The sequence below is a fragment of the Symphalangus syndactylus genome, chromosome 6 (assembly GCF_028878055.3).
Source record: "Symphalangus syndactylus isolate Jambi chromosome 6, NHGRI_mSymSyn1-v2.1_pri, whole genome shotgun sequence".
Classification (NCBI taxonomy): Eukaryota; Metazoa; Chordata; class Mammalia; order Primates; family Hylobatidae; genus Symphalangus; species Symphalangus syndactylus.
Window position 1 is genome coordinate 22150978 of NC_072428.2, and position 24074 is coordinate 22175051.

Here is a 24074-nt window from a genome sequence, read left to right on the forward strand (position 1 = left end):
AAATAGAATGAAATATGTACAGATCTGAACATCTGAGACTGCTTTGTTTTAAGCTTGCTTTGCTTTGTGAAAAAGGGTTTCCACCGACTGAAACTTGATGTAGGACACCCAATTGGACATTAATGTTCTCTGCAAACCTATTAGGGGGCAGGCATTGTGCTGGGGCTGGCGACACACCATACAGACCAGTTCCTGCCCCTGACCCAGCTCTTAGTCTGTGGAAGAACAAATCTCGATCTTAACAGCTGAAATCCGGGTTCTCCTCAGGGTGCAGTACACTCTGCTCCCCTCTCCCAAGACAGATCTAAGGCACCACAAGGATTCCCCACCACCACTCTCACCACTGCAGCGACTCTGGAAACCAGACATATTCATCCCAATGACCCTGAAGACAGTCCTTAATATAAGGCATGAGACTCCAAGGAAAACCCTGCCATACTTTCTGATGTGCTACTATTATTTTATTTTTCCTATATGAGAAGAAGAAAACCCAAACAACAGTAACTCAGGTGACACCCTGCGACCAGCCCCTGGATTCTTCATTGATATCCTAGCACAGGAATCACTCAGCAAACGGCCACCTGCCATTAAGAAACTTACAGGTTTAATTTTGCTCTGGGAACAAATACTTCCGTATAAGGAGACAGTGAAGAGTTCACTCCAGAGACCATTAACATCATGTGAATGAAGTACCTCTCAAAGGAAGAAAAAGAAAGGCCTCAGAGTATTTAATGATAGCTACCAGTATTTTTAGCTCACAAAGTTCAAGCTTTCACATTTACTGAGAGCCATCAAGCACATGAACAACCACACAACACTGGCTGGTTGGGCTCAGGAGGCTTCTCACTACCAGCAGTGGCCAAATGGCAGGAAAGGCCAAGCTCTGCAGAGTGAGGAGCTGAGGCCGTCTCCACAGCAAGCACGCTCCCTGGCCTTTTGTTCCAGTCAAAGCCACCGTGCTCAAGGCCAAAGCCATCATGGGCCCTGTGCTACATTTGCCATACTGTACAAAACAGAGACAGGTCACACCGACAGTGGGCTTCTGTGCTGCGCCACAAAGCATCTGGGAAATGAGGCCGGCATTGACGCTGGATCCTTCAAGATGCCACAGTGACTAACGGAGACTCTGGAAGACAGTACCTGATTTCTGGGATCTACAGTTCCTAGAGACACAAGGTTTCCTCTTTCCAAATGTTTCCAAAATATAAGCTTTTAAGGAAACCAATAAATAGGGGATTGCCAAAATCTCACTCTCCCCATCAACCCCCAAATCAGCTGTGAAAGCCTCAATTCCAGTGGCTCTGGGCAGGGGAGGCCTCATTGTATTCCCAGGGAAAACTGATGAAGGTTCCAGCCTAAGTTATTTACAAATGCACCACTCTGCAGATAAGAAGCTTGGAGTGAAGATTTTCAAAGAGTGGTCTAGGGACTGCTGGGGTCCCTAAGACCCTTTCAGGTGTCCACAAGGTCAAAATGTATTTGTATTAGTATGAAAATAGTTATTTGCCTTTTTTCATTTTCATTCTCTCACAGATATTCAGTTTTCCAGAGTATAAGATATGACAGCACAAGAGTGTCAGTGAAGACACAGACATGAGTATCCAGCTGCCTTCTGTTAAGCCAGATACTGAAGAGATTTGCAAAAATGTAAATGTAAAACAATGCCACTCTTCTCACCAAAATTTTTATGAAAAAGAGTATTTTTCAAAACGACTGAGTCCATTATTACTGTGAACAAATGAATATTTTTTAAATTTCTGTTTTTCATTTATTTTCTTTTTAAAATTTTTTTGTAGAGACAGGGTCTGCTATGTTGCACAGGTTGGTCTTGAACTCCTGGGCTCAAGCTATCCTCCTGCCTCGGCCTCCCAAAGTGCTGAGATTACAGGCGTGAGCCACCACACCTGGCCAGTTTTTCATTTCTAATATGTGAAATTTCCACAGATATAACCAACAAAAGTCCTTTGGGGGCCTTAATTGTTTTTAAGAGATAAAGGAACTCAAAGACCCAAAACCTTGAGAACTGCTGGCTGAAAGGAAGGACAACGTAACAGTTAAACCTATGGCCTTGCAGTGGAGAAACCTGGACTTGATTCTGGCTCCGGCTCTCACTAGCTGTGTGCTTCTTGGGAACTTAACCCCTGAGAGCCTTGGTTACTTCATCTTAAAGCAATGACAGTAATAAAACAGCCCCCTTATGCTGTCGTCCTGAGGGCTGAATGATGAAAGCCCATAAGCAAGTCTCAGCCAGTAGCAGCTTCTGGACTGTTCCCTCAAGCCCTTCTCCCTGACAGGCCCAGTGCCCCGGCATGGCTGACAAATACAAAGAGTGAAGAGATCCATGCCTAAGAGATGGCCCTCCTGGTATATGGGACATGCACTGCAAGGGTAATGGCCAGGGGACTCTCAAAGGAAGAACCATGACTTTTCTGTCAAAGCTTTTGCTGCAACCTCCTATTTTCTAGTCAAAGTTACAGAGAAGCCAGAATGCCTCTTCCGCCAGATGCACGTCAGACCTTGGGCCCTCACCTTTTCAGGCTGATGATTGAGGCGTTCGGCCCAGCTTTGTTCAAAACTTCATTCCACTCCTCATCGTCCCCACGGATTATGTATCTAAAAAAAAGAAGGGAACTATCAAAGCCTGCTAGAAAGAAGAGGGGACTGCTTAAGAGAAAATAACGACAGTGACAACATTCTTATCAGACACTTCCTGTCATGAAAGCCAGGCTGAGCTGTGTCAGCATTTGAACAGCAGAGGACAGAGGGGACAAGCGTGCAGGAGGGCCAAGAGACGTGGCGCTTAGCTCTATGGACAGAAGCTCCACAGGAGCGAGGGTCACCAGGCCTGCTGGCAGGGGTCAGTGAGGACAGTCCTGCACAGAAGGCAGCCTGCCTGGCTTCTCCCACATGACTCTCATTAACATCCACCAAAGAAGCTTCCTGTCACCCCCACAATCTTCTCACTCACTCCCACCTCCAAGCATTTGTCCGCAAGCCCTTGAACTGTGCCTCTCCCCTCCCTCCCTTCTCTTTTAGATTTAGCAATCCTGGCAAATCAAGGTTTTGATATTGCAAAGCTGAGGGCAGAAACTAGAGCTCGATTCTCTGTCCAAGGACTCCTGGCCACCTCCACCTCACATACCCAGAAGCCACCATCACTAATGACCCAGACACAGGACTACAGGTCACAGAGGCTCAGAGGCCATGAATTCTGGAGTTATTATTCACATCAATCCAGGCAGTGGACGGAAAGGCAGCACCACTACAGCTGAAGCTCAAAAGGGACTAGGATCCCCAGACGGTTTTAGAGCAAGGGGTGTTTTGCTTGTTTGGCTGGTTTTAGCAGTAGAATCCTTTCTTCAAACAAAGTCACATGTAAAAGCCAAATAGAGTAAGTAACCATTAAAGTGCATGCTCATCCAATCGGCACTGCCATTCCTGAAAGGACCCGAGGTGTGACCTGGAGCCTTGGGGATCAGAGAGCGCAATGTGAAAGTCAAAGTGGTGGCACTAGTCTCCGGAACCCAACTCTTCCAAAATTATACAAATAGGCAATTAGAAGGTCAAATAGAACTGTTAGCACCTCTAAAATTGATCCCATGAAAGACACTTCCCAGGGCATGTGGGATATGATTAGAAGAAACGTGTAGGCAGATTCTTAGGGCCCCAGAAGCCAAGGCAAAGCCTCTGCTTCCCACAAGCCTTACTCAGAGAGGTCCATGCTCTTCAGCTTCCCCACTTCCTTCTTGTGTTTCTCCTGAAATTCCTTTGCTGCTTCATCCTGTGGTTAAGGACCCACACAGAGACTAAGTCAGAGTCAAGGGTTGAACCAAACACAGGAAAAGGTGAAGCTGGGGTGGAATAGCACAATGATGAGAAAACATCTCCTTCTCTTCCGTCTACCTGCAAAAACCTTGTAGGCAGCTTTGATTATTTTAAGGTAGCTCTGTTATAAAATATGCATTTAAGAAGTCACCAAAAAAAGCAAAACATTTGCAACAGATGCTGGAATCCTACATTCACAACATACACACACAATCAGGGGGAGGCACAACTCTAGGCCTGTGTGTGCTCAGACAATGCTGGGTCCGTTTGCCCAATTAAACCTATGGAATAGCACTTAGCTCAATTAGTGCAGAGGACTCTTTCTAAAGGGGAAGGGGAAGACAGTCTGCATTCACAGCCTAAGGCAACTGATGGAAATGCTGGGACTCCTGAGGCCGTGAGCAGGGACATACCAGGTCGTCACTGAGGGTCTTCATCGTGGGCTCCATGACCACATCCTTCACTGCCACCATCTGCTCCTCAATAGCCTTTTCCTGAACTTCATTAAATAGCTACAAAAGACAACCAACAGAGAAGCAGAAGATGAAGGAACAGCAGGGACCCAGTCACCCGTGACCCAGACACTTGGTGTCTTATAGAAAGGTGTGGATTTTGAAGACACAAAGCAACACTCTACAGTTTAGGAATGTGGATATTAGCAGGAAGAGTTGAAGAACACAGACTGGATATGTACCAAATTCCTAATAGGGATGCCTCTGGGAGAGGACACAGAACTTCACAGACTCTTTAGAGCTGAAGTCCTGTATTTGTGTGTGTGTGTGTGTGTGTGTGTGTGTGTGATGAGATGCAGCAAACACAGCTAAATGCTAACATGTGTTCTGAAGTCCTGGATTTGCGTGTGTGTGTGTGTGTGTGTGTGTGTGTGTGTGTGTGTGACGAGATGCAGCAAACACAGCTCAATGCTAACATGTGTTCATCTTGGGAGCAGGGAGTGGGTTTGTTGCACTATTTGAGAGACAACAAGCCCCTGCCCTCAGACCGAGGTTACCTTCACAACTTTGCGGATGATCCGGTTGAAAAGTCCCATCAACTGGCCTGAGGGCAGCTCAATCTCCTTTTCCAGTTGGTCCACAGACTTATGCTGCAGGCCAATCCCCAAGAGGAGAGCCTAAAGGATGGAAAATCTGCTGGGTGGGCCTCTAGGACAGGCCCTTGCCCATTAAAATGGCGCCAAGAACCAGAGTACTCTCTTGACCAAAGCTATTGGTACAAAGGTAGACTAGCACTGTGTACATTGGCATCTTCTCTTTCATCCTGTTACTGAGACCACCAAGAAATGCTGTCTTCCTGAAATCCCCAAAATAACTTTTATCCTGACAGATACCTGCTTCACAACTACATTAAAAGTTTGGGATGTTCCTGAACCTCTGCTAAGGTGGAGTTAAGTGTCAAGGCAACGTAGTGGGGTGGAAGCTGCAGCTCTCTCACTTTGTATGGCTGGACACATTACTCGACTTCAGAGCCCAGGTTTCCTGACCTGTAGAATGAGGGGACCACTACCCACCTATCAGATCTATGAGGAATTAAAGGCACACAATTATGTCCAAGTGCCCAACCCAACACCCAGCAAATGAACAGCTCCACAATTCTCGCTTCTCCACGCGAGCAACAGATAGCATACCGACTGAGCCGCAGACAGGGCCAGGTCCCCCAGCTGATTCAGGAAATAGATGCGAGAGATGGCCGGGATCATGTCCATGATGAGGTGATAGTCCACCATGTTCCGTGAATACATCTCCAGCCGCTTCAGGTCATAGGGGAGGAAGAGTGCTTCCAGGTCCTCCCGGCTCAGGGCTGTCCACAGGATAGACAGCCAGACAGGTTAGGTCACCCGGCGCCCTCATGAGATAGCACACAGCCCCCAGGCGGCACCCTAACACACAGGAGCATCTAACAGGGCCTGGCAGCCATATCACACAGCCCTGGCTCAGAGGGACACCAAACCCGCTCCTGCCATAGAAAGGGCGGCTCCAGGCCACGTGTGGGGAGGGGACGGCTGCCACAGGACCCTTGCTCAGCTCCCATACTGAACACATGGACTAAGGAAAAGCTCCCTGTGGCCCAGGGTTGGGGAACACAACTACACTCTTTCCCTGCTTTGTCACTTCATTCGGTGTCACAGAAAGTGTGTAAGCTCTGCCCAGCTCAAGATACATGGATTTCTCCATCAAAATATAATTGGCAAAAAAGTATATACACACACATATACACACATATGCATGTTATACCTAAATATTTATATATAAAATATGCAATAAAAGTAATCTCTTACACATTTTTTGTTTTTTAAGTATTCAAACAGAATCTGTATGCACAAAGCACTTCTGTGTGCTGTTGGCTACAGAGGCTAGCAGCATGTTCTTATTACAATTTCATGAATGAGGAAACTAAACCTCAGAGATGGAGCACCTCACTCCCTTAGAGCACAGATGTAAATTGGCCTCCATAACTAACCAGCTACATGAACTAAATGGACACCTCTGACATTAAATTGCACAGCCAGAGTCTTACCATGAAAATGAAAGACAGCACAGCCTGGGACAGAGCAGGGGCCTGGCAAGCGGGTGGTGGCCAGCGAATGACTGCAGGCTAGAAGCAGTCCCTCAATTTCCAGCCCACACCCTTCCTAGGACACCACACCCACCTCCAACACAGCCAAGCCATTCCCAACCCTCCTCCCTGTCCCCGCCAGGCTCACCAGGCTGGGCTGGCTTCCCCATGTGCCTGTTCTGAATGATGTTCAGAGCCAGGGAAGGAGAGAAGGTGCTGAACTGGTAGGAGAGCAAGGCTAGGAACCGCCGTCGGAAATCTGTGGGGTGCCATCACACAGAGTTAGAGGTCTGGAGGCATCCCCGGCAGCCCCCGATCACCTCATTGTCTCCCCAAAACCCCCACTCCTCAGTCACCTTTCCAGAAGGCTGCAAGCCAGCCTCCCTGGTTAGCCTCATCCTCATCAGTGAGCGTCTTCAGCATGATGCACGAGTGCTCTCCGGTCAGGTCATTCTGGGCAACACAGAGGTTTAACTGGCACCAAGAATCCCCTTTTTTGAACAACCCATCATTGATGAAGGGTAAACACTCAGAGAAGAAAGGCTTAGTGCTTCCGTAGGCCTCTCCTTCTTCCCGGCCTGGGGGTAGGCGCCCCTTCTCAAACAGCCCTCGCCTTCACCTTCCTCATACCACCTCAGTTCACACCCAACGGCTGCAAAGATCACTGTCCTGCAATCTCCTCAAAAGTGTCATAGACACAGAGCAGAGCTGCTGGCTCTTCCGGGCCTGCCTCTTGCTTGGGACGTGCGGGAGGGAAATATCCGCTCCTCTCAGGTAGATGCTTAACTCAGTCATTAGGGCTTAAGCTCCACATGATCCAGTCAACATGGGTTTGATGCCTCACAGCATAAACTTCAGGGCCAAAACCTACACCTCAGTGCTGGCAGCCAGTCTGCAAGTGCAGGCTTCTTTAGGTGTTAAAATTGTGACTATTTTTACATTTTTTACTCCATAACAACAAAGCCCCACACCATAAAAACACCACCAAGTCACAAATGAACAGTGCACAGTGCAAGAGCACACGGACACACCGCAGACCACACCGCAGCTAGCTAGCTTGCGTTCTCCTTGGAGCTGACAGCCAAATTTACATCCCCAGCCTCCACCAAATGCACTGACAGAGACCCAACCCATCTCTGCAGCTCCCTGCCTGCACGGAAGCAGCCCAACACCCAGCAGTCCTCACCAGTCCCACTTTAAACCATCGGATGGACACTGGACACTAGTCTCTGATACTGGCTTTGCCCTCTCCAAAATCAAACCTCCAACACTTCCCTCTCAGCTGATGGACTCCCCTCATCTGGGAAGACAGAAGTACTCAGAAGACAATGTCTTCATCCTCCCAACCCCAAATCAGCCAGCCAACTGATGCCTTCCATTCCCACGCTCTCTGCCTTCCCTATTCTGAAGGATGAAGTAGGTGGTCACCTCTTCCTGAGTCTCGAGTCCCACCCACCACTTCCTCAAGGCCTGCACTCTGGCAGTCAGCCCCCCTCACCTATATCACTACTTGCAGGATTGAACCCAGCAGCAAAAAACATTCTCTAGAATCTCCCATCGGACAATCCCTCTTTAGCTCCCATCTCCCTCCAGCGACCTTGTTTCTCTGCTCCCTTTCGCTTCCTGAGTCGTCTGTTTCCCTTCTAGTTCTTCACCTCCTCTTCCCTCTGGCCAGGCCAAAGCCTCCACTCCACTGCAGCTGCTTCAATGCAGCTCACTGCTGCTGACGAATCCAATGGCCAGCTGTCCTCATCCTCCTCATCCTCTCAACAGGGCTGACTCCCATTCCCACTTTTTCACCTCGATGTGTGACACCACACCCGACTTTCTCTTGCCCATCAGGGCTGTTCCTTCTCAGTCTTGTATGTGCTGTGTCCTCCTCTTCATTCCTCTAAACGTTAGGGTCCAAGGAGTCCCTCTCACGTCCTTTCATTGGCTCCAGATATTTTTCATTCACTCAACAAAAGTATTTACTGAACACAAACTACACAGCAATTGCTACTGTAAGTGTGACGAATACAGCAATGAACACAACAGACAAGAGCTCCGTGCCCTCCTGCAGTGCATTCTATTATGAATATGCTGATGGCTCCCAAAGCTCCATCTCTAGCCCCAAACTTCCCTCCCTCCAAATTCCTGTAGTCAAATAAATGCCTAGTCCACATTTCCACTTGGATGTCCAATAGGCATCTCATATTAACATCGAAAAAGAACTCCCACTCTTCCCTCCAAATCTGCTCCTCCTGCAGCGAGTCCCATCTCCGACGGCACCTCCAACACCCAGTTTCTCAAGCCAAAACTCTAGGAATTACCCTTGATCCTCCTGTCCACTCTCCTTTCTCAGAGTCTGATGAACAAGTCCACGTGTACCTCTGCCATTTTATGACTAAGCACAAAGCATGCACCGTGTAGTCGGGGAAGAAACGTGTGATGATGTGGCCTGTCACTGAGGATGGCTGTTTCCGTGTCCATCAGAATAAACCTCGTCAGAGGCACAGCCACCTGCTCAGAGCGATGCAGCAGGGAGGCACTAGGGCTCTTTGCAAGGACAGGCCTGTCACCTACCATAACGGCAAACCTAAACTTCTCCTCTGCTGGATGCCTCACTCACCGGGGTCTGTCTCAGATAAACAGGAACAAATCCAGCTCGTTTCCAGAACCTGCAAAGATACAAAGACAGTAGGTTACTGTGTGTGGCCTCTGGGGAGCAGCTGACAGACACACGAGGGCAGGAGCCAGGAAAAGCACGCCACGAATAGCAGGCTAGCACAGACACCAGCTACCAACAGAGACACACAACCCACAGAACTCTTCTTTCTCAATGCCAAGGAGTGATGCCGCGGAAAGAGGGCAGACACTTACTTGAGGAGCCTGGGGGTCAAGCCATAGGAAACACCCAGGTAATCCAGGCGCTCGGCAGGCCTCTCATTCAATTTGAGGAGTAAAGGAGGCAGGTCCTTCCGGGGAGTGATGACCTCTTCCAACAAGCTGACAGCCTGGGAAGGTGCCAAGGAGAGAAAACAGTCCACTGAGCAGAGGGAGAGAGACATCATCAAGCACCCCTGCCGCAGCGTACTCTCGACTTAGCACAATAAAAACTGTGAGAGGTTTCTTGGTTTGTTGCTGTGGTTTTCAAACTATGAGAACACCGGAGTCAAGTAATCATTCCCAAGTACACAAAACACCTCAACATGCATGGAATCACACTGCTCCAGACCTCTAGAATGCAGGAAGACAGCCACAGAGTTTAGAAATGACTGGCAGAGGCCAGGAGTGGTGGCTCATGCCTGTAATTCCAGCACTTTGGGAGACTGAGGCGGGTGGATCACCTGAGGTCAGGAGTTCGAGACCAGCCTAGCCAACATGGCAAAACCCCATTTTCTACTGGAAATACAAAAATTAGCTAGGCATGGTGGTGTATGCTTGTAGTCCCAGCTACTCAGGAGGCTGAGGCAGGAAAATTGCTTGAACCTGGGAGGCAGAGGTTGCAGTGAGCTGAGATCATGCCATTGCACTCCAGCCTGGGAGACAGAGCAAGACTCCATCTCAAAAAAAAAAAAAAAAATGCCCAACAGATTTACAAAGGGACAGGCAGGCTCCTGTGATCCAGCAGGAAGTCCAGGTTCTATCACCTGACAGCCTTAGGAAGTGACAAACCTCTGAGCTTGAACTTTTTTTTTCATTGCTTGAGACAGGGTCTGGCTCTGTCACCCAGGCTGGAGTCCAGTGGCAAGATCACAGGTCACTGCAGCCTCAACCTCGGGTTTAAGCAATCTTCCTACCTCAGCATCCCATGTAGCTGGGACCACAGCCGTGCACCACCATGCTCGGCTAATTTTTGTATTTTTTGTAGAGACGGAGTTTCGCTATGTTGCCCAGCTGCTTCAACTTAAATAAAAGCCCCTTGTCTAGCTCCCAAATATACATACTATGAAAATCAATGAATGCACGTGAAAGGCTGTCACAGTTACTAGTATTAGTCATTCTTATCAAGGAATGACAGAACTTCCCTTAGTCTGAGTGTAGGATGAAAAAGGAGATTATAGAGCAGTGATTCTCAAACTTGAATGAGCATCAGAATCACCTGAGAATCTTACTAAACTACAGATTATGGGGTCTACCCCAGAGTTTCTGATTCAGTAGGTCTGGAGTAGGGCTCAAGAATTTACATTTTTAACAAGCTGCCAGATGATCCCAATGATACTGATCTGAGGATCTCAAGTGTTCAGTTGGAGAAAGCAGCAGAAGAAAATGAGAGAGGGGCCCAAAGCTCTGGACTGGTTTTTGTTGATGCCCCTAAAAACCCAGAGAATTATCCTCCCAAGAACCAGGACACAGGAGGTTTGCCGAAAGATGCTTACCTCGCTGCTTACGGTGTGAATTTCCTGTGGCGTCTCAAGGACCTTTTCCTCCAGACAAGGAAACCTGCCTTCATAGTACATCTGCAGCAGCTGCAGAGCACGGCTGCCATAGCCCATCTAGGAGCAAACATGAAGGGGAAGAGGCAGAGGGAAGAGAGCTGCTCTCAGTCTAAGCCACATTGACTCCCCTGCATTGCTTCTAGAGAAACTTCCCTCCCTGTCGAACTGCACGGGGCAAGAGAACCAATGAATACCCTGAGTGAGGCCAAAGCAGAGATGCTTAAGACTGAAAGTAGGGTGACCCGAGTTCTTAACACTGGTCTAGCCCATCAAGAACAGCCACTTGAGGGTAAGGATGGCTGTGCTTTCTGGTCTCCAGATGGGCAAGCCCAAGTGAGAGGCAGTTTCTGTACCACTGCCTGAAAAGGAGTTTCTACAGCCAGTTACTCAGTGAGGTGTTCTAAGAAGGTAATTTCGGTATGCAGGTCTGGTTCACAAGTCCTCGTTCTCACAAAGGAAGAGTGAGCATATGCCATCACCCTGTCCACCCACCCACCCCGAACCCTGGCTAAATTCTCCACAGCAGGGAAGTGCCTATACTTCACTTGCTTCTGCTTGACCAGCTTCTTATTCCAGCCACCAAGTACCCCCGCCCTAAAGCACCGCCAGCAATACGGCTTCAGGGGAGCCTGAGGACACATTACCCCTTGATAATCTGGGTGAACAGCAATGCGAACGACCCTTCCACCAGAAAGACCACCAAAGTCTGGATCTTGGAACTGTGTGGGAGACACAAACCAGTAACTTAGCAACACAGACATCTTTGGACACCACCGGCTTCCCTCAGACATGCCAGGGAAAGCCCGTCACCTGTTCTGACACTGTCCATGGAATCAGGTCCCCTGAAGCCTTCTTGCCTCGAGACAGACTGTTCAAGATGGACTGGCGAGAAATCTCCCCTTCAAGGCACACCTGCGGGGGAGGCAGGACAGTGCAGGCAAAAAGGCCAGCTCTGATACAGAGTCCACTCACAGAATATAGCTTGTTTCTCGGACTAGACCAGTTGTTTCCACCCCCATGTTCAGGTTTAACCCTGACACTGACACATCCATTCCCCCCACTTTTTTTTTTTTTTTTGAGATGGAGTCTCACTCTGTCGCCCAGGCTGGAGTGCAGTGGCACTATCTTGGCTCACTGCAAGCTCTGCCTCCTGGATTCACGCCATTCTCCTGCCTCAGCCTCCCGAGTAGCTGGGACTACAGGTGCCTACCACCACGCCCGGCTAATTTTTTGTATTTTTTTTTTTTAGTAGAGACGGGGTTTCACCGTGTTAGCCAGGATGGTCTTGATCTTCTGACCTTGTGATCCGCCCGCCTCGGCCTCCCAAAGTGCTGGGATTACAGGCGTGAGCCATGGCGCCCGGCCTGACACATCCATTCCTAACAGGTGCTTAATTACCATGCCCCATGTTACAGGGCAGAAGACTGACAGCCTCCTGACCCAAAAAGTAAAAGCCACATTAGAAGAGAGTCTCTATGCATGCTATGCGTGTGTGAATGCCATGAAGACACAGGATGCTCATGAGGCTCTGTACAGAACAGCACAAGTTCAAAACAACTAAAATGTCTAACGGGTGAATGGTTGAACAAATCATGGTACATGTATATAATGAAATACTACACAGCTTTAAAACTTATGTAGATTATGAGTGTTTTATACACTGCCTAAAAATAAAAGCAGATTACTAAATACTATGTTCCCATGTATATGAAAAGGAAAAGTGATACAGAAATGCATAAATACATCCATGCTAGGCATTAAAAATTTGTTCCCCAATCTGTAGCCTCTAATTCAAAATGCACCATGTATTGCTTCTGTAATAAAGGGAGAAAACAAACAAGTCTGTTTGTGGAAGAAGCTGTGAGTCAAAATAAGACAGCGGTCGGTTCTGGCTTTTCCCCGTCCATTAACAGTGGAGCTTTGGGTGTCTAGTGGCGCCGACCTCTTCCAGTGCACCCTAGTCACCTGTCTCAGCAGACCCAGCCCCTTGGTTCCAGTCCAGGACTCCACAGTTTCAAAACTCCCACAATGCAGTTATTGAGCCACTAATTCCTGATGCCTCAGTGGTTCCCCAAATCACTGCCACAGGGATGCCTCTGCTCCTAATACCTGGATAACAGCAAGCACTTCTGGAAGGGCATTCTGGGTGGGGGGCACAGGAGGCAGAAGGCAGAAGAGATGGTGAGCAGGTGCATCGGAGAGCATCTGGAGATCATTGGGAGAGTTCTGTGGAAGCCAAACACGGGTCAGTGAGAAGCACTCTTCCTCTTGCCCTTTACGCGAAAGATTCGATTCAGAACCACAGGATGACTGCAGTATTGCCTTCTCCAAAGCCAAGGGAGGAGCAGAAGTCCAGCAAAGCACCTTTCTAGTATTTTGGCAAGCCTGAGACAGGTTAAGGGGAACTTAGCCTCAAATGCCTACTGTCCTCTCACCCTGAGCACTGAGGCTGGACAGCAGAAGAGAATTTATTTAGCACTACTTATTTCACAGCTAGGAAGTGAACTTTTTACACATAAGAGGCTGCTATTTCAGAAAAAACTGTCACCACTTCTAACACCAACTCTTCAAGCCTTCCGTTAAAGGCTGTTCATAAAAATACTATCTAGACATTCACAAAGTATCCTTTTTAACCAACCCTTTTGTTTTTAAGAGTCTCAGATATTCTAAACCCTCAAATTCACTGTTCCATAAAAATAGCCCAGAGCTACAAAGCTGGTCTCAGGTCAAACTGCACCCTGGGCCACAACTGCGATGTCACCTCATCCTACCAGTTTAGTAGGCAGGCAAAAAATGAAAGCACTCCTTTAAAAATGGACACAGCTTTCCACTCTGTCCAGCTACTGCATGCTGGACAGCTCCATGCTCTATACCTACACAGCAAGATCAGTGGACCTCATCAGTGTCCCAGTGGAACAGTCACCTAAGCCATTGGGTAATAAAAGATGTAAATCAAGTAAAAGGGGACTGCCAAATGCTGAAGCTCCCTGCTGCCATTCACGCAAGGGCTAGCTGCAGTTACCTTGTAGTGAGAAGCCACGTAGAGGGCCATAAGCCGTTGGAGGAAAACTTCAGAGGCCTTGTGGTAGCAAAAGAGGGTATCTCTATTAACATAGTAGCTGGGTCTGGAGTTAAGAAAGCAAAACAAAACAAATAGCCGAAGGCAGGTCATACTACTCTCTGGAGGCAGAACAAATTTCCCTAGCTGGTAACAGGAGCTCAGTGTCCTAAGCAGAAACACATAAAAAAAGGAAGAAGATGGCTGGGCGCATTGGCTCACACCAGTAATCCCAGCACTTTGGGAGGCTGAGGCAGGCGGATCACAAGGTCAGGAGTTCGAGACCAGCCTGACCAACATGGTGAAACCCTGTCTCTACTAAAAATACAAAAATTAGCCGGGCGTGGTGGCGGGCACCCGTAATCCCAGCTACTCGAGAGGCTGAGGCAGGAGAATCACTTGAACCCAGGAGGCAGAGGCTGCAGTGAGCCGAGACCGCGCCACTGCACTCTAGCCTGGTGACAGAGCGAGACTCCATCTCAAAAAAAACAAAAAAACAAAAAAAAAAAAAGAAAAGAAAAAAAAAGGAAGAAGAGAAAAAGGAAATTGAAAATGTTCAACTTTCCCCTTTCTCTAGAGCAGCATCCTATGAAACAAAGGGCCCAAATCCTTTGAATTCTTTCACCGCCCCTCTCGTTTTCACAGGGCCAGTGAAACCCAGAGGAGGATACAGTTCACAAGCTTCAGGCAAGGGGCAGCCTGAGACTATCCGAGTGATGTTGAGGCAATCCAGGCACAGTAGGTCATTCAGCCACTTCTCCACTGCATCCCCAGGGGCGTATCGGATTGACTCCTGGAGGGAAACCTCATGCAGTGTCCGCGCTGCTCACCACAATCACACACACAAAAGAAGAAACAATGATTAAATATGTATTGTCTAAAAAAGCAAGGAAAAATGTTTCATTTTATATTTGTCCCATGGTGGCCAGAGACATGTGGTAAGAATTTAAACTGGGTGGTTTAAAATTGTTTTTGGTGGATATTCAACTTGCCACGATACCAACCCCAAAGGGATCTCAATGCAACCATGCCCTGAGACAAGGACACACAAGGGCCCCACCATCAGAAGGCCCTAGTCTGGCTCCCATCTGGTCACTGGACTGCTGTTCCTCCAAGAAAAGCTACTTCTCCTCTTGGGAACTCAACCTCTCAGCCGGATAGTGGGAAGGTTTGGTGCTTCCGTTGATGTCACAGGGGAAGCGAGGATCGGTAAGACTGAAGGGCCTTGCTGTGAACCGCGGGGCCCGGGTCAGCTTCTGGGATACCTGATGCCAATCTGGCTGTCGTCGTGGTCTTATTCTCAGCGGTGGTGCTGACCTGGCTCTGGGCACTCTGTTGACGGAGCTGCTGAATTAGCTTGAGGGACAGTGACCGGCCAGTGCCCTCATAGCTAGAAGCAAAGGCGAAAGGAATTAGGCACGAGGTCCCAAATCCACTGTCTAGGAGGGGACAGAGAGCTGCTTTCCTCCACCTGCTAAAACACCAGACCCCTGCTTCCCCCAGGACAGCCTTGCTCATGTCTGAACTTCCAACATAGCAGGCACCTGTCCAAAGGAGGCAGGGTGGCACGGTGGCTCAGCTTGGGGCCACCCAGGCCTGGGCTTACATCCTGGCTCATCTACTTAGTATCTTTGGGCAAGGAGCTCAATCTCTTTTCGCCTCATCTTCAAGGGGGGATTATTCTATACACCTCATAGGACTGTGATGTGAACTTAAAAAATAAGGACTGAGAAAATGATGCAAGTAAAGCCTTTAGCATAAAGGCTTTAGGCAGTTTTAGTGAAGCTGGAACAAAGTTAAATGGTCAACTAATGGAGCTGCTTTTGGAAGTACGGTACATAAGGAAATGAACTGAGAACATTTCCAGTTTGGAAAATAAAACAAATCCACTACCTCAGTAGTTCTTTTCATTGCTAGGCCCACTTAAAAGGTGACATAAAATAGCTGAAAAATGTTGGGAAAAAATTAAATCACCTATAATCTGGTAACTCAAGCAGCTTTCATTGTTGAGTTTTCTTCTCCTTGTCTTTAGTCACAAGCATATGTCACCACAGGGTACACACAGCACTTTTCATTACATCATTTCATAGTACTCATTATTATATTCAAAGACTGTAAAATACTTCCTTTTACTCAAATAATAATAAAAGCTAGATGAGTGTTTTATGCCCACTCTCCACACCACATAACAAAACTCTCCCAAAAGTATCCTATTTATTTATTTAAGAAAAAAGAGTAAGCACAAGCAACAAAACTTCAAAACTTTTGTCATTAAAAGACATTATTATAAAGAAAGTGGCCGGACGTGGTGGCTCATGCCTATAATCCCAGCACTTTGGGAGGCCGAGGCAGGTAGATCACCTGAGGTCAGGAGTTTGAGACCAGCCTGACAAACATGGTGAAACCCTGTCTCTACTAAAAATACAAAAGTTAGCCAGGCATGGTGGTACACACCTGTAATCCCAGCTACTCAGGAGGCTGAGGCAGGAGAATCGCTTGAACCTGGGAGGCGAAGGTTGCAGTGAGCCAAGACTACGCCACTGCACTCCAGCCTTGGCGACAGAGTGAGAGTCTGTCTCAAAAAAAAAAAAAAAAACAAAAAAAAAAAACGAAGAAAGTGAAAAAACCCATAGAATGTGAAATAATTTTTGTAAATCATATCTGATAAGGGACCTGGTATCAAGAATATATAAAGAACCCTTACAAATCATTAATAAAAAAGACAACCCAATTAGAGAGATGAACAGAGGATATGAATAGACATTTCTCCAAAGAATATACATGAGTGGCCAATACGCACATGTAAAGATGCTAATATCATTAGTCACCAGGAAATGCAAATAAGAATTATAACGAGAGGTCACTTCACACCTAATAGAATGGTTATAATCACAAAGATACATAACAAGTGTGTGAGAGGATACAGAAAAATCAGAGCCCTCATACTGCTGGCGGGAACATAGAATGTGCAACTGCTTTGCAAGAGTCTGGCAGCTCCTCGCATGGTCAAACATAGAGTTAGCCCAATAGTTTCACTCCTAGGTGTATCCCTAAGAGAAGTGAAAAACATGTCCACACAAAAATCTGCACGCTAATGTTCAAAGCAAGATTATTAATAATATCCAGGAGGGAGAAATAACCCAAATGTCCACCAACAGATCAATGGAAAAATAAAATGTGGTATATCTATACAATAGAATACTATTCAACCATAAAAAGGAATGAAATACTGATACATGCTACAAGTCAGTCATGGAAGACCACATATTTTATAATTCCATTTATACGAAATGTCCAAAATAGGCAAATCTACGGATACAGAAAGTAGATTAGTGACTCCCTAGGGTTGGGGGGTGTGGAGGAACTGGAGGAGGATGCACAGGCTTTCTTTATGGGGTGATAAAAATGTTCTAAAATTGGTTGTGGTGAGCATGGTTGCACAACTCTGTGCACATACTAAAAACCATTAAATTACACATTTTAAATGGATAGATAGTACAGTATGTGAGTTATATCTCAATAAAGCTGTTTGAAAAGTAAAAATCCATTTTATTTCAGTATTTTCAGTATAAGCAAAGCAGTCACAATAAATCTGCATACAGAATAATCTCTTCAAGATGTGATTTCCGTATAGAGATCTTTCCAATATCGGAGATACATATTTACTGACCTCAAAAGATTTCACAATATATTGTTATATTCAAAAAGCAAATTAAAAATGTTTTTCTTGTTCAAATGAAAAAAGTCAAATAAATGCAGAGAAAATGTACATCAAAATTCTAACAAAATCTATCTCCAGATGGTTGAATTACAGGTGATTTTTCTTTCTTTTTTTTTTTTTTTTTTGAGACAGTCTCGCTCTGTCGCCCAGGCTGGAGTGCAGTGGTACAATCTCGGCTCACTGCAGCCTCCACCTCCCGGGTTTAAGCAATTCTCCTGCCTCAGCCTCCTGAGTAGCTGGGATTACAGGCACGTGCCACCACACCCAGTTAATTTTTGTATTTTTAGTAGAGATGGGGTTTCACCATGTTGGTCAGGCTGGTCTTGAACTCCTGACCTTGTGATCCACCTGCCTCAGCCTCCCAATGTGCTGGGATTACAGGTGTGAGCCACCGCACCTGGCTACAGCTGATTTTTCTTTTGCTTACTTGTTCTAATTTTTCAATAGCCAACACTAAATATTTCAAATTTAAAAAATTAAATATTTCAAATTTTAAAAAGCACATCATTATGAGCTTGCTTTCTTATGATAATTATAGTACTTTAATACTGTATTTTCTAAGATATAAGATATTGGTATCACCATCCATGTATTTTTCAACATTTTATCACACTACAGACAGAAGCAGACACTCAGCACATCAGACTAAAATTCTTCAGTCTTACACTGCCCATTTCATGTCGGGCCAGAGACGTTTAACAGTTCATTAAGAGACCAGTTTCCATTTGCAGAAGCCCAGTAGAGAATGAAGCAGCCCCAAACACTCAGAGACTCTGAGAATCAGACTTAGCTGTCCAGGCCCAGGCCACATCCACTACATGCCCCTGAATCTGCAAGAGCCTGCCACGGGAGTAAGGACTCCTGCCCACAGCACCTTACCCGTTGATGGTGGATGCCATGAAAACAAGGTAGGGGCCAAGTAGGCTCTTCACCAAGGGGAGGGGGATGGCGGCAGCTTCATCAATCACAACTAGTTCAGCCTGGCCCAGCTTCACAGCATCTGCAGGATGTATATACTATGGGGAAGGAAAATTTAGATTATTAGCATAGCGAACTCATGTCACAGCTGTGATTACTGGTGACTCATCATAAAGGATGCTCTCTTCCTCTCTCTCTCCGTTTACTTCTCTCCTCTCATTCCTCCTTTCTACTTTTTCCTGGCAGGGCAAAAATGGGATGGGCTTGCAGTCAGACATCTGGGTTCAGAGAGTTCGGCCACTGATCATATGACCTTGGACAAGTCACTTAATCCCACAGTGTCTCAGACTCCTCCTCCTGTAAAATGAAGGAAATACCTATCTTATGGCTGCTTGAGGGAAAAACAAAGCAGGTATATAAAGATGCCCTGCCCAGTGCCTGACTCACAGTGCTGAGAGATAGATGGTGGCTCCCTTTCCTTTCTCTCCTTTGTCTCCTCACGTTTTCCCCCAGCCTCAGATAAGGGAAGCCAATGAGCTCGAGGCATAGCTCGACCCCAGTGGTGGCCAAAAAGGAGGATGTCGGATTTCTCACGCCGGGCACTGTGCTCCCTGCTCTGATGGCATGATTATAAGGGCCAAGTCTCCCAGCACTGAGGGACATTTCTAGAACTTGTTATTTTCTTAACACATGCACACTTACATATCTTTATGCATACAAACAACCTCTTCAGTTTCTTCAGGGCTTCCTGCTAATTTTAAAGTGGCTTGAAAAGCAATGAAGAGGTATCTTATAGGAAACCTGAATAACCAATTAACATAAACAAAGATATTCAACCTCACCAATAATCAGTGAAATGCTAAAGACAGCAGGGAGATATCATTTCACAAAACTTCAATAGCCGTTAAAACATCCAGAGTTGGTGAGGTCTTAGAGAAATTAAAACTCAAATGAATGCTGGCACGGGTGTAAATTGGTATAAACACTTTGAAGGAGAATTTGGCAAATTTTAAGAAAGCTGGAAAACTACACAATCCTAAAACCCAACAACTCCACTTTGAGAAACATACATGTAAATATAATTTACTCATATAATACCTAAAGATGAATCAACCAGATCTACAAGCTTTAATCTGCATAGATCTTGAAAACAAATGTTAAAAAAGGAAAGCTGAAGGAGGACAAGTACAGTATGTTACCACTTATGGACAGATAATTATGTAGTAAACATAGAAACACATGAACTGAAAGGACACACACCAGTATCAGAACTGAGTCACCCATGGGGAGGGACAGAAGGAAGTAGGATGGAAAGGGGTTGAGGGACTTCAATTGTATTTGTGGTATTTTAGTTCTTTAAAACAAAAATCTAAATGACATTTAAAATATGAAACAAACACAGCAAACATCAAAATGTCAACAATGCTTAAACCTGAGTGTTGGGTGACTGAATGTTATATTGGTCTCTGCAGGCTCCTATACATTTGAACTATTTCATTACAAATAAGATGCTCTGCTTTGCTACAAGTTGATGGGCCAGGGAGGCGGCAACCGCACCCATTTCTTTTTTTCATTTTTTTGAGACGAAGCCTCATTCTGTCGCCCAGGCCGGAGTGCAGTGGTGTGATCTCGGCTCATTGCAACCTCTGCCTCCAGGGTTCAACCAATTCTCGGGTTCAACCAATTCTCCTGCCTCGGCCTCCCGAGTAGCTGGGATTGCAGGCGCATGCCACCATGCCTGGCTAAGTTTTTAAAATTTTAGTAGAGATGGGATTTCACCATGTTGGCCAGGATGGTCTCCAACTCCTGACCTCAAGTGATTCGCCCACCTCAGCCTCCCAAAGCGCTGGGATTAGAGCCATAAGCCACAATGCCTGGCCAACCCCACTCATTTCTAGCAGCAGAATGTACATCCTCAATAGGGCCCCAGATCTTGGATTCTTCAACGGAAAAACTAAACAAGCATCTCATAAAAGCAGCAGAAAGCAGCCCCCCAGGGGAGGTGAAGCCAACTTTTATCTAATATTCTTCTTTTTCTCAATCTTGAGCCCAAAGAGAGACTTGAAAGGAACACAAATGGAGTCTCATAAAGTAAGGTCACCTCCTCTGTGCTCACACTGGAGACAAAAGAACTCTGGTAATATGAGAGAGTATTTGATTACAAATTCAAGAAGGAGCAAGGCCCGAGGCAGGGTATTTCAGGGAAATGTTTTCCTTCTTTGGTTTGTGTATTTTTCTTGAGTTTTAACAGGTCTCCGTGTTCTCATTGCCTGCAGCCTTGACCCTCACCAACAGCAGCCTTTCCTCCTCCCAGCTGGGGGAATCAAGCAAAAGTGAGAAGAAATATACAGAATGAAGAGATTCTAGAAAGAGACTAGTAAGAAAAAATTAAGGTAAAAGGCATAAACACTTAACATTGTTTATAATCTGGCCTCTCATAAAAAGGTATAACTTCTTGACATGCATATACATATGCTTTGACAGGCATAAAGTGCTAGGGTATAAACTGCCAAATTCACCTGGCTCACTTCCCAACCCAATTCCAAAAATAATCAATGAACCTCCTCCAGTAAGAGCCCATTAGTCTCAGTCCGTCTGTAAGCCCGTCACCTCATGCCTCTCTTACAGATTTAGCAAAACTGCAGCCTTTGGACAAGTGCAGACCATTCAGGCTTACAGAGTGCTAGAGATTTTTAGAACTTTTGGGAAAACACTGTTTAAAAAAGAAAATAGGCCACTGGCTAAACCACAGATTCAGAGCACATTTTGCAAAGTTCTTTTTTTCATTTAACCTGTAAGGTTATTGTTCTAATTACAGATGCAACATTTCAAAAACTGCAATAACTAAGCAAAGTTAGAACTGATGTCAGAAGAAAGATTCTCTTTTAGTTAATCAGCATACTTTCCACCCCACTTATTCCATATTCAAAGGACAAAAACACAACTTTTCAATCTAACTACATATATTTGTTAGTTTGCTGAATGTTTTTCTTTAGAAGGGGCTGAAAATCTGGAACAGGTTTAGCATACAACACCACCATTGTCTAAAAGACATGCAATTACACAAGACATACATGTCTATAACAGGAAACATCTTAGAGACAGTTAAATACAGCAAGACACTGGCCCTGCACATCAGGGTCTGAGAACAAGCCTCACCTGAATAGTCTGCCTGTGTTCTCGAAATACATTCACTCTGATCACTGCTTTGTTAAATTCAGGATTTAGAGACTGGATAATCTCATAATCCAGATGTTCCTGGTGGGGAGTCAAACCAATGACAAACTTTAGAAACAAGTTTTAGAAACTAAATATTATGAAAGTAAGCAAGCATTCTAAAGACTTCACTTGGATTTAAACCCAGCACTGTATTAAAATAAAAATCCTTTTTTTTTTTTTTTTTTTTGAGATGGAGTTTTGAGCCCAGGCTGGAGTGCAATGGCGTGATCTCAGCTCACTGCAACCTCCGCCTCCCAGGTTCAAGTGATTTTCCTGCCTCAGCCTCCCGAGTAGCTGGGATTACAGGCATGCCCCACCACACCCAGCTAATTTTGTATTTTTAGTAGAGACGGGGTTTCTCTATGTTGGTCAGGCTGGTCTCCAACTCCTGACCTCAGGTGATCTGCCTGCATCGGCCTCCCAAAGTGCTGGGATTACAGGCGTGAGCCACCACACCAGGTCCAAAATAAAAATTCTTAATCCAAATTTCCTACCTGATATTGCAGAGCATCAAATCCTTTAAATACAAATTCAAACAGAGTATGGAGGTTATCAGGGCTTGGGGAGGTAACAAAAATATTGGAGTACCTACAGAACAAAATAAAAGAAGGATTTTTAAGAAATTAGGAACATTTTAAAGAAACAATTTAAAAAAGAAAATATTTTTGTTTGCTCCTGTCCCAAAGGTGATAACCAGAGGTAACAGCAAGGGAAAAAGTCAGGACACCTTTTGGGAAGGAAAGTAAAGCAACTCCAGACATTTAGCTACCAACATCTGTGAAAGCAAACTGCTTAGAAGCACTGTGGAGACAACGCCCTCAGTGTGCAGAACAGACAGACTGCTTCCCAATCCGGTGCACTGCTACAAGAAGTAGTTTCATGCTCATCACTAGCTGTGCTGAGGCTTTCAAATGGTGAAGCTGGGGAGCTCAATCGGTGCTCAGGCCTAGGCCAAAGCTAACCTCCAAGTTAGCTTTGCCTTGCTGAGTATAAAGGATGCTAACAGCAGATGCTAATGGCTAAGAGGCTGACTGTTACAGCTAGACCAGCAGGAAGAACGAAGGACAAGGAGTCAGGAGCTAAGCTCAAGCCCCAGCTCTAACAGCACTGACTTGCTGGGGGGTCTTGGGTAAATCACTGGAACTCCCCAAACCTGAGTTGATTCATCTATAAAATGCCCACAGAGCTCTAAAGAGCACCAAGGAAGATAACGCACGAAGGCAAACACAGTAAGTTCTAGGTTCATTATTATGGCTGAGAAGTTGGAAGAACATACTCTATTGGCAGTTGCATGTATCTTCCAAACCCAGTAGAAAAGAACAGAAACTAACATCACACCTAAAACCAGCTCCTCAGAGCCAAAGAAAGCTTCTTTTAATCAAAACCATTAAAATGTCAAACTTGTACTTTTCTCAGTCAGCAAGGCTGGTCATACACATTCTCATGCCCTGAGAGTTGTAAAGTTTCTTACTCCCATTTCTTTGCCTCTGCATGTTTGTTCAACTGTAAATAGTGATTACAAAGGCCCTGGTATATATGTGTGTCTGTGTGTACACACAAGTAAACATGCACCTTTAGGGTGGGTTGGGGAAACAGTGCTGCTGTTTCCTGGCAGGAAATCAAGACCTAGAGAAATCACACAGTGAACCCATTCAGAACTCAGAACTAGGAACGTGACATACCAGTCCTCTGACTCCAACCCTGCATGCACACTACCCCCCTAGAGCCCAGAGTTCCTAAAGATGGGGGACTGAATCCCCTTACCCAAATGCCACTGCCCCAGCAATCGCCAATCCCAGGGCTGCAGATTTTCCCCGTCCTCGGGCAGCTATGAGTGCAACAGTACTCCTCAGGGTCTTTTCAGAGATGCCCTCGATAAATTTCAAGACAGCTTTGGCCTGTGGAAAGAGAAACATATTAGGTGAACTCCAAGAAAGACCCAAGTTTCCACCATTCATCACCATCACTGTGGAGAAGTGAGGTTGATGCCAGGCTAAATAAGAGGGCGGCAGTTCTTGCAGGCCAAAAAGCACTGCTCAGCACCTGGACTTCTCACTCCCTTGGTCATCTCACTTCAGTCTCAAGGCCTTTGGTACCAATTTTTAATAGATGCTGATAACTCAAATTTACAGCTTCAGTCTGGACCATTTCCCTGCACATCAGACTTTTTTTTTCCTTCTGAGATGGAGTTTCACTCTTGTTGCCCAGGCTGGAGTGCAATGGTGCGAACTCGGCTCACTGCAACCTCCGCCTCCCAGGTTCAAGCCATTTTCCTGCCTCAGCCTCCTGAGTAACTGAGATTACAGGCGCTTGCCACCACGCCCAGCTAGTTTTTTAGTAG

At 46.0% G+C, this 24074-nt stretch overlaps 1 protein-coding gene across 1 annotated transcript in view; it reads right to left on the reverse strand.

Annotated features, from left to right (window-relative positions):
* NAT10 (N-acetyltransferase 10) overlaps positions 1-24074 on the reverse strand; it is a 41343-nt gene that overhangs the window by 844 nt on the left and 16425 nt on the right. Inside the window, exons 9-28 of the mRNA XM_055281950.2 lie at positions 23498-23631; positions 22228-22321; positions 21674-21772; positions 18476-18612; positions 15141-15265; positions 14547-14697; positions 13840-13936; positions 12927-13043; positions 11628-11729; positions 11462-11536; positions 10758-10874; positions 9259-9392; positions 9008-9056; positions 6753-6849; positions 6545-6655; positions 5468-5640; positions 4835-4954; positions 4239-4337; positions 3708-3781; positions 2530-2613 (exon numbers count right to left, since the gene is read on the reverse strand). Coding sequence (XP_055137925.1) covers positions 2530-2613; positions 3708-3781; positions 4239-4337; positions 4835-4954; positions 5468-5640; positions 6545-6655; positions 6753-6849; positions 9008-9056; positions 9259-9392; positions 10758-10874; positions 11462-11536; positions 11628-11729; positions 12927-13043; positions 13840-13936; positions 14547-14697; positions 15141-15265; positions 18476-18612; positions 21674-21772; positions 22228-22321; positions 23498-23631 — 2189 coding nt within the window. The remainder of the gene's footprint in view (positions 1-2529; positions 2614-3707; positions 3782-4238; positions 4338-4834; positions 4955-5467; positions 5641-6544; positions 6656-6752; positions 6850-9007; positions 9057-9258; positions 9393-10757; positions 10875-11461; positions 11537-11627; positions 11730-12926; positions 13044-13839; positions 13937-14546; positions 14698-15140; positions 15266-18475; positions 18613-21673; positions 21773-22227; positions 22322-23497; positions 23632-24074) is intronic.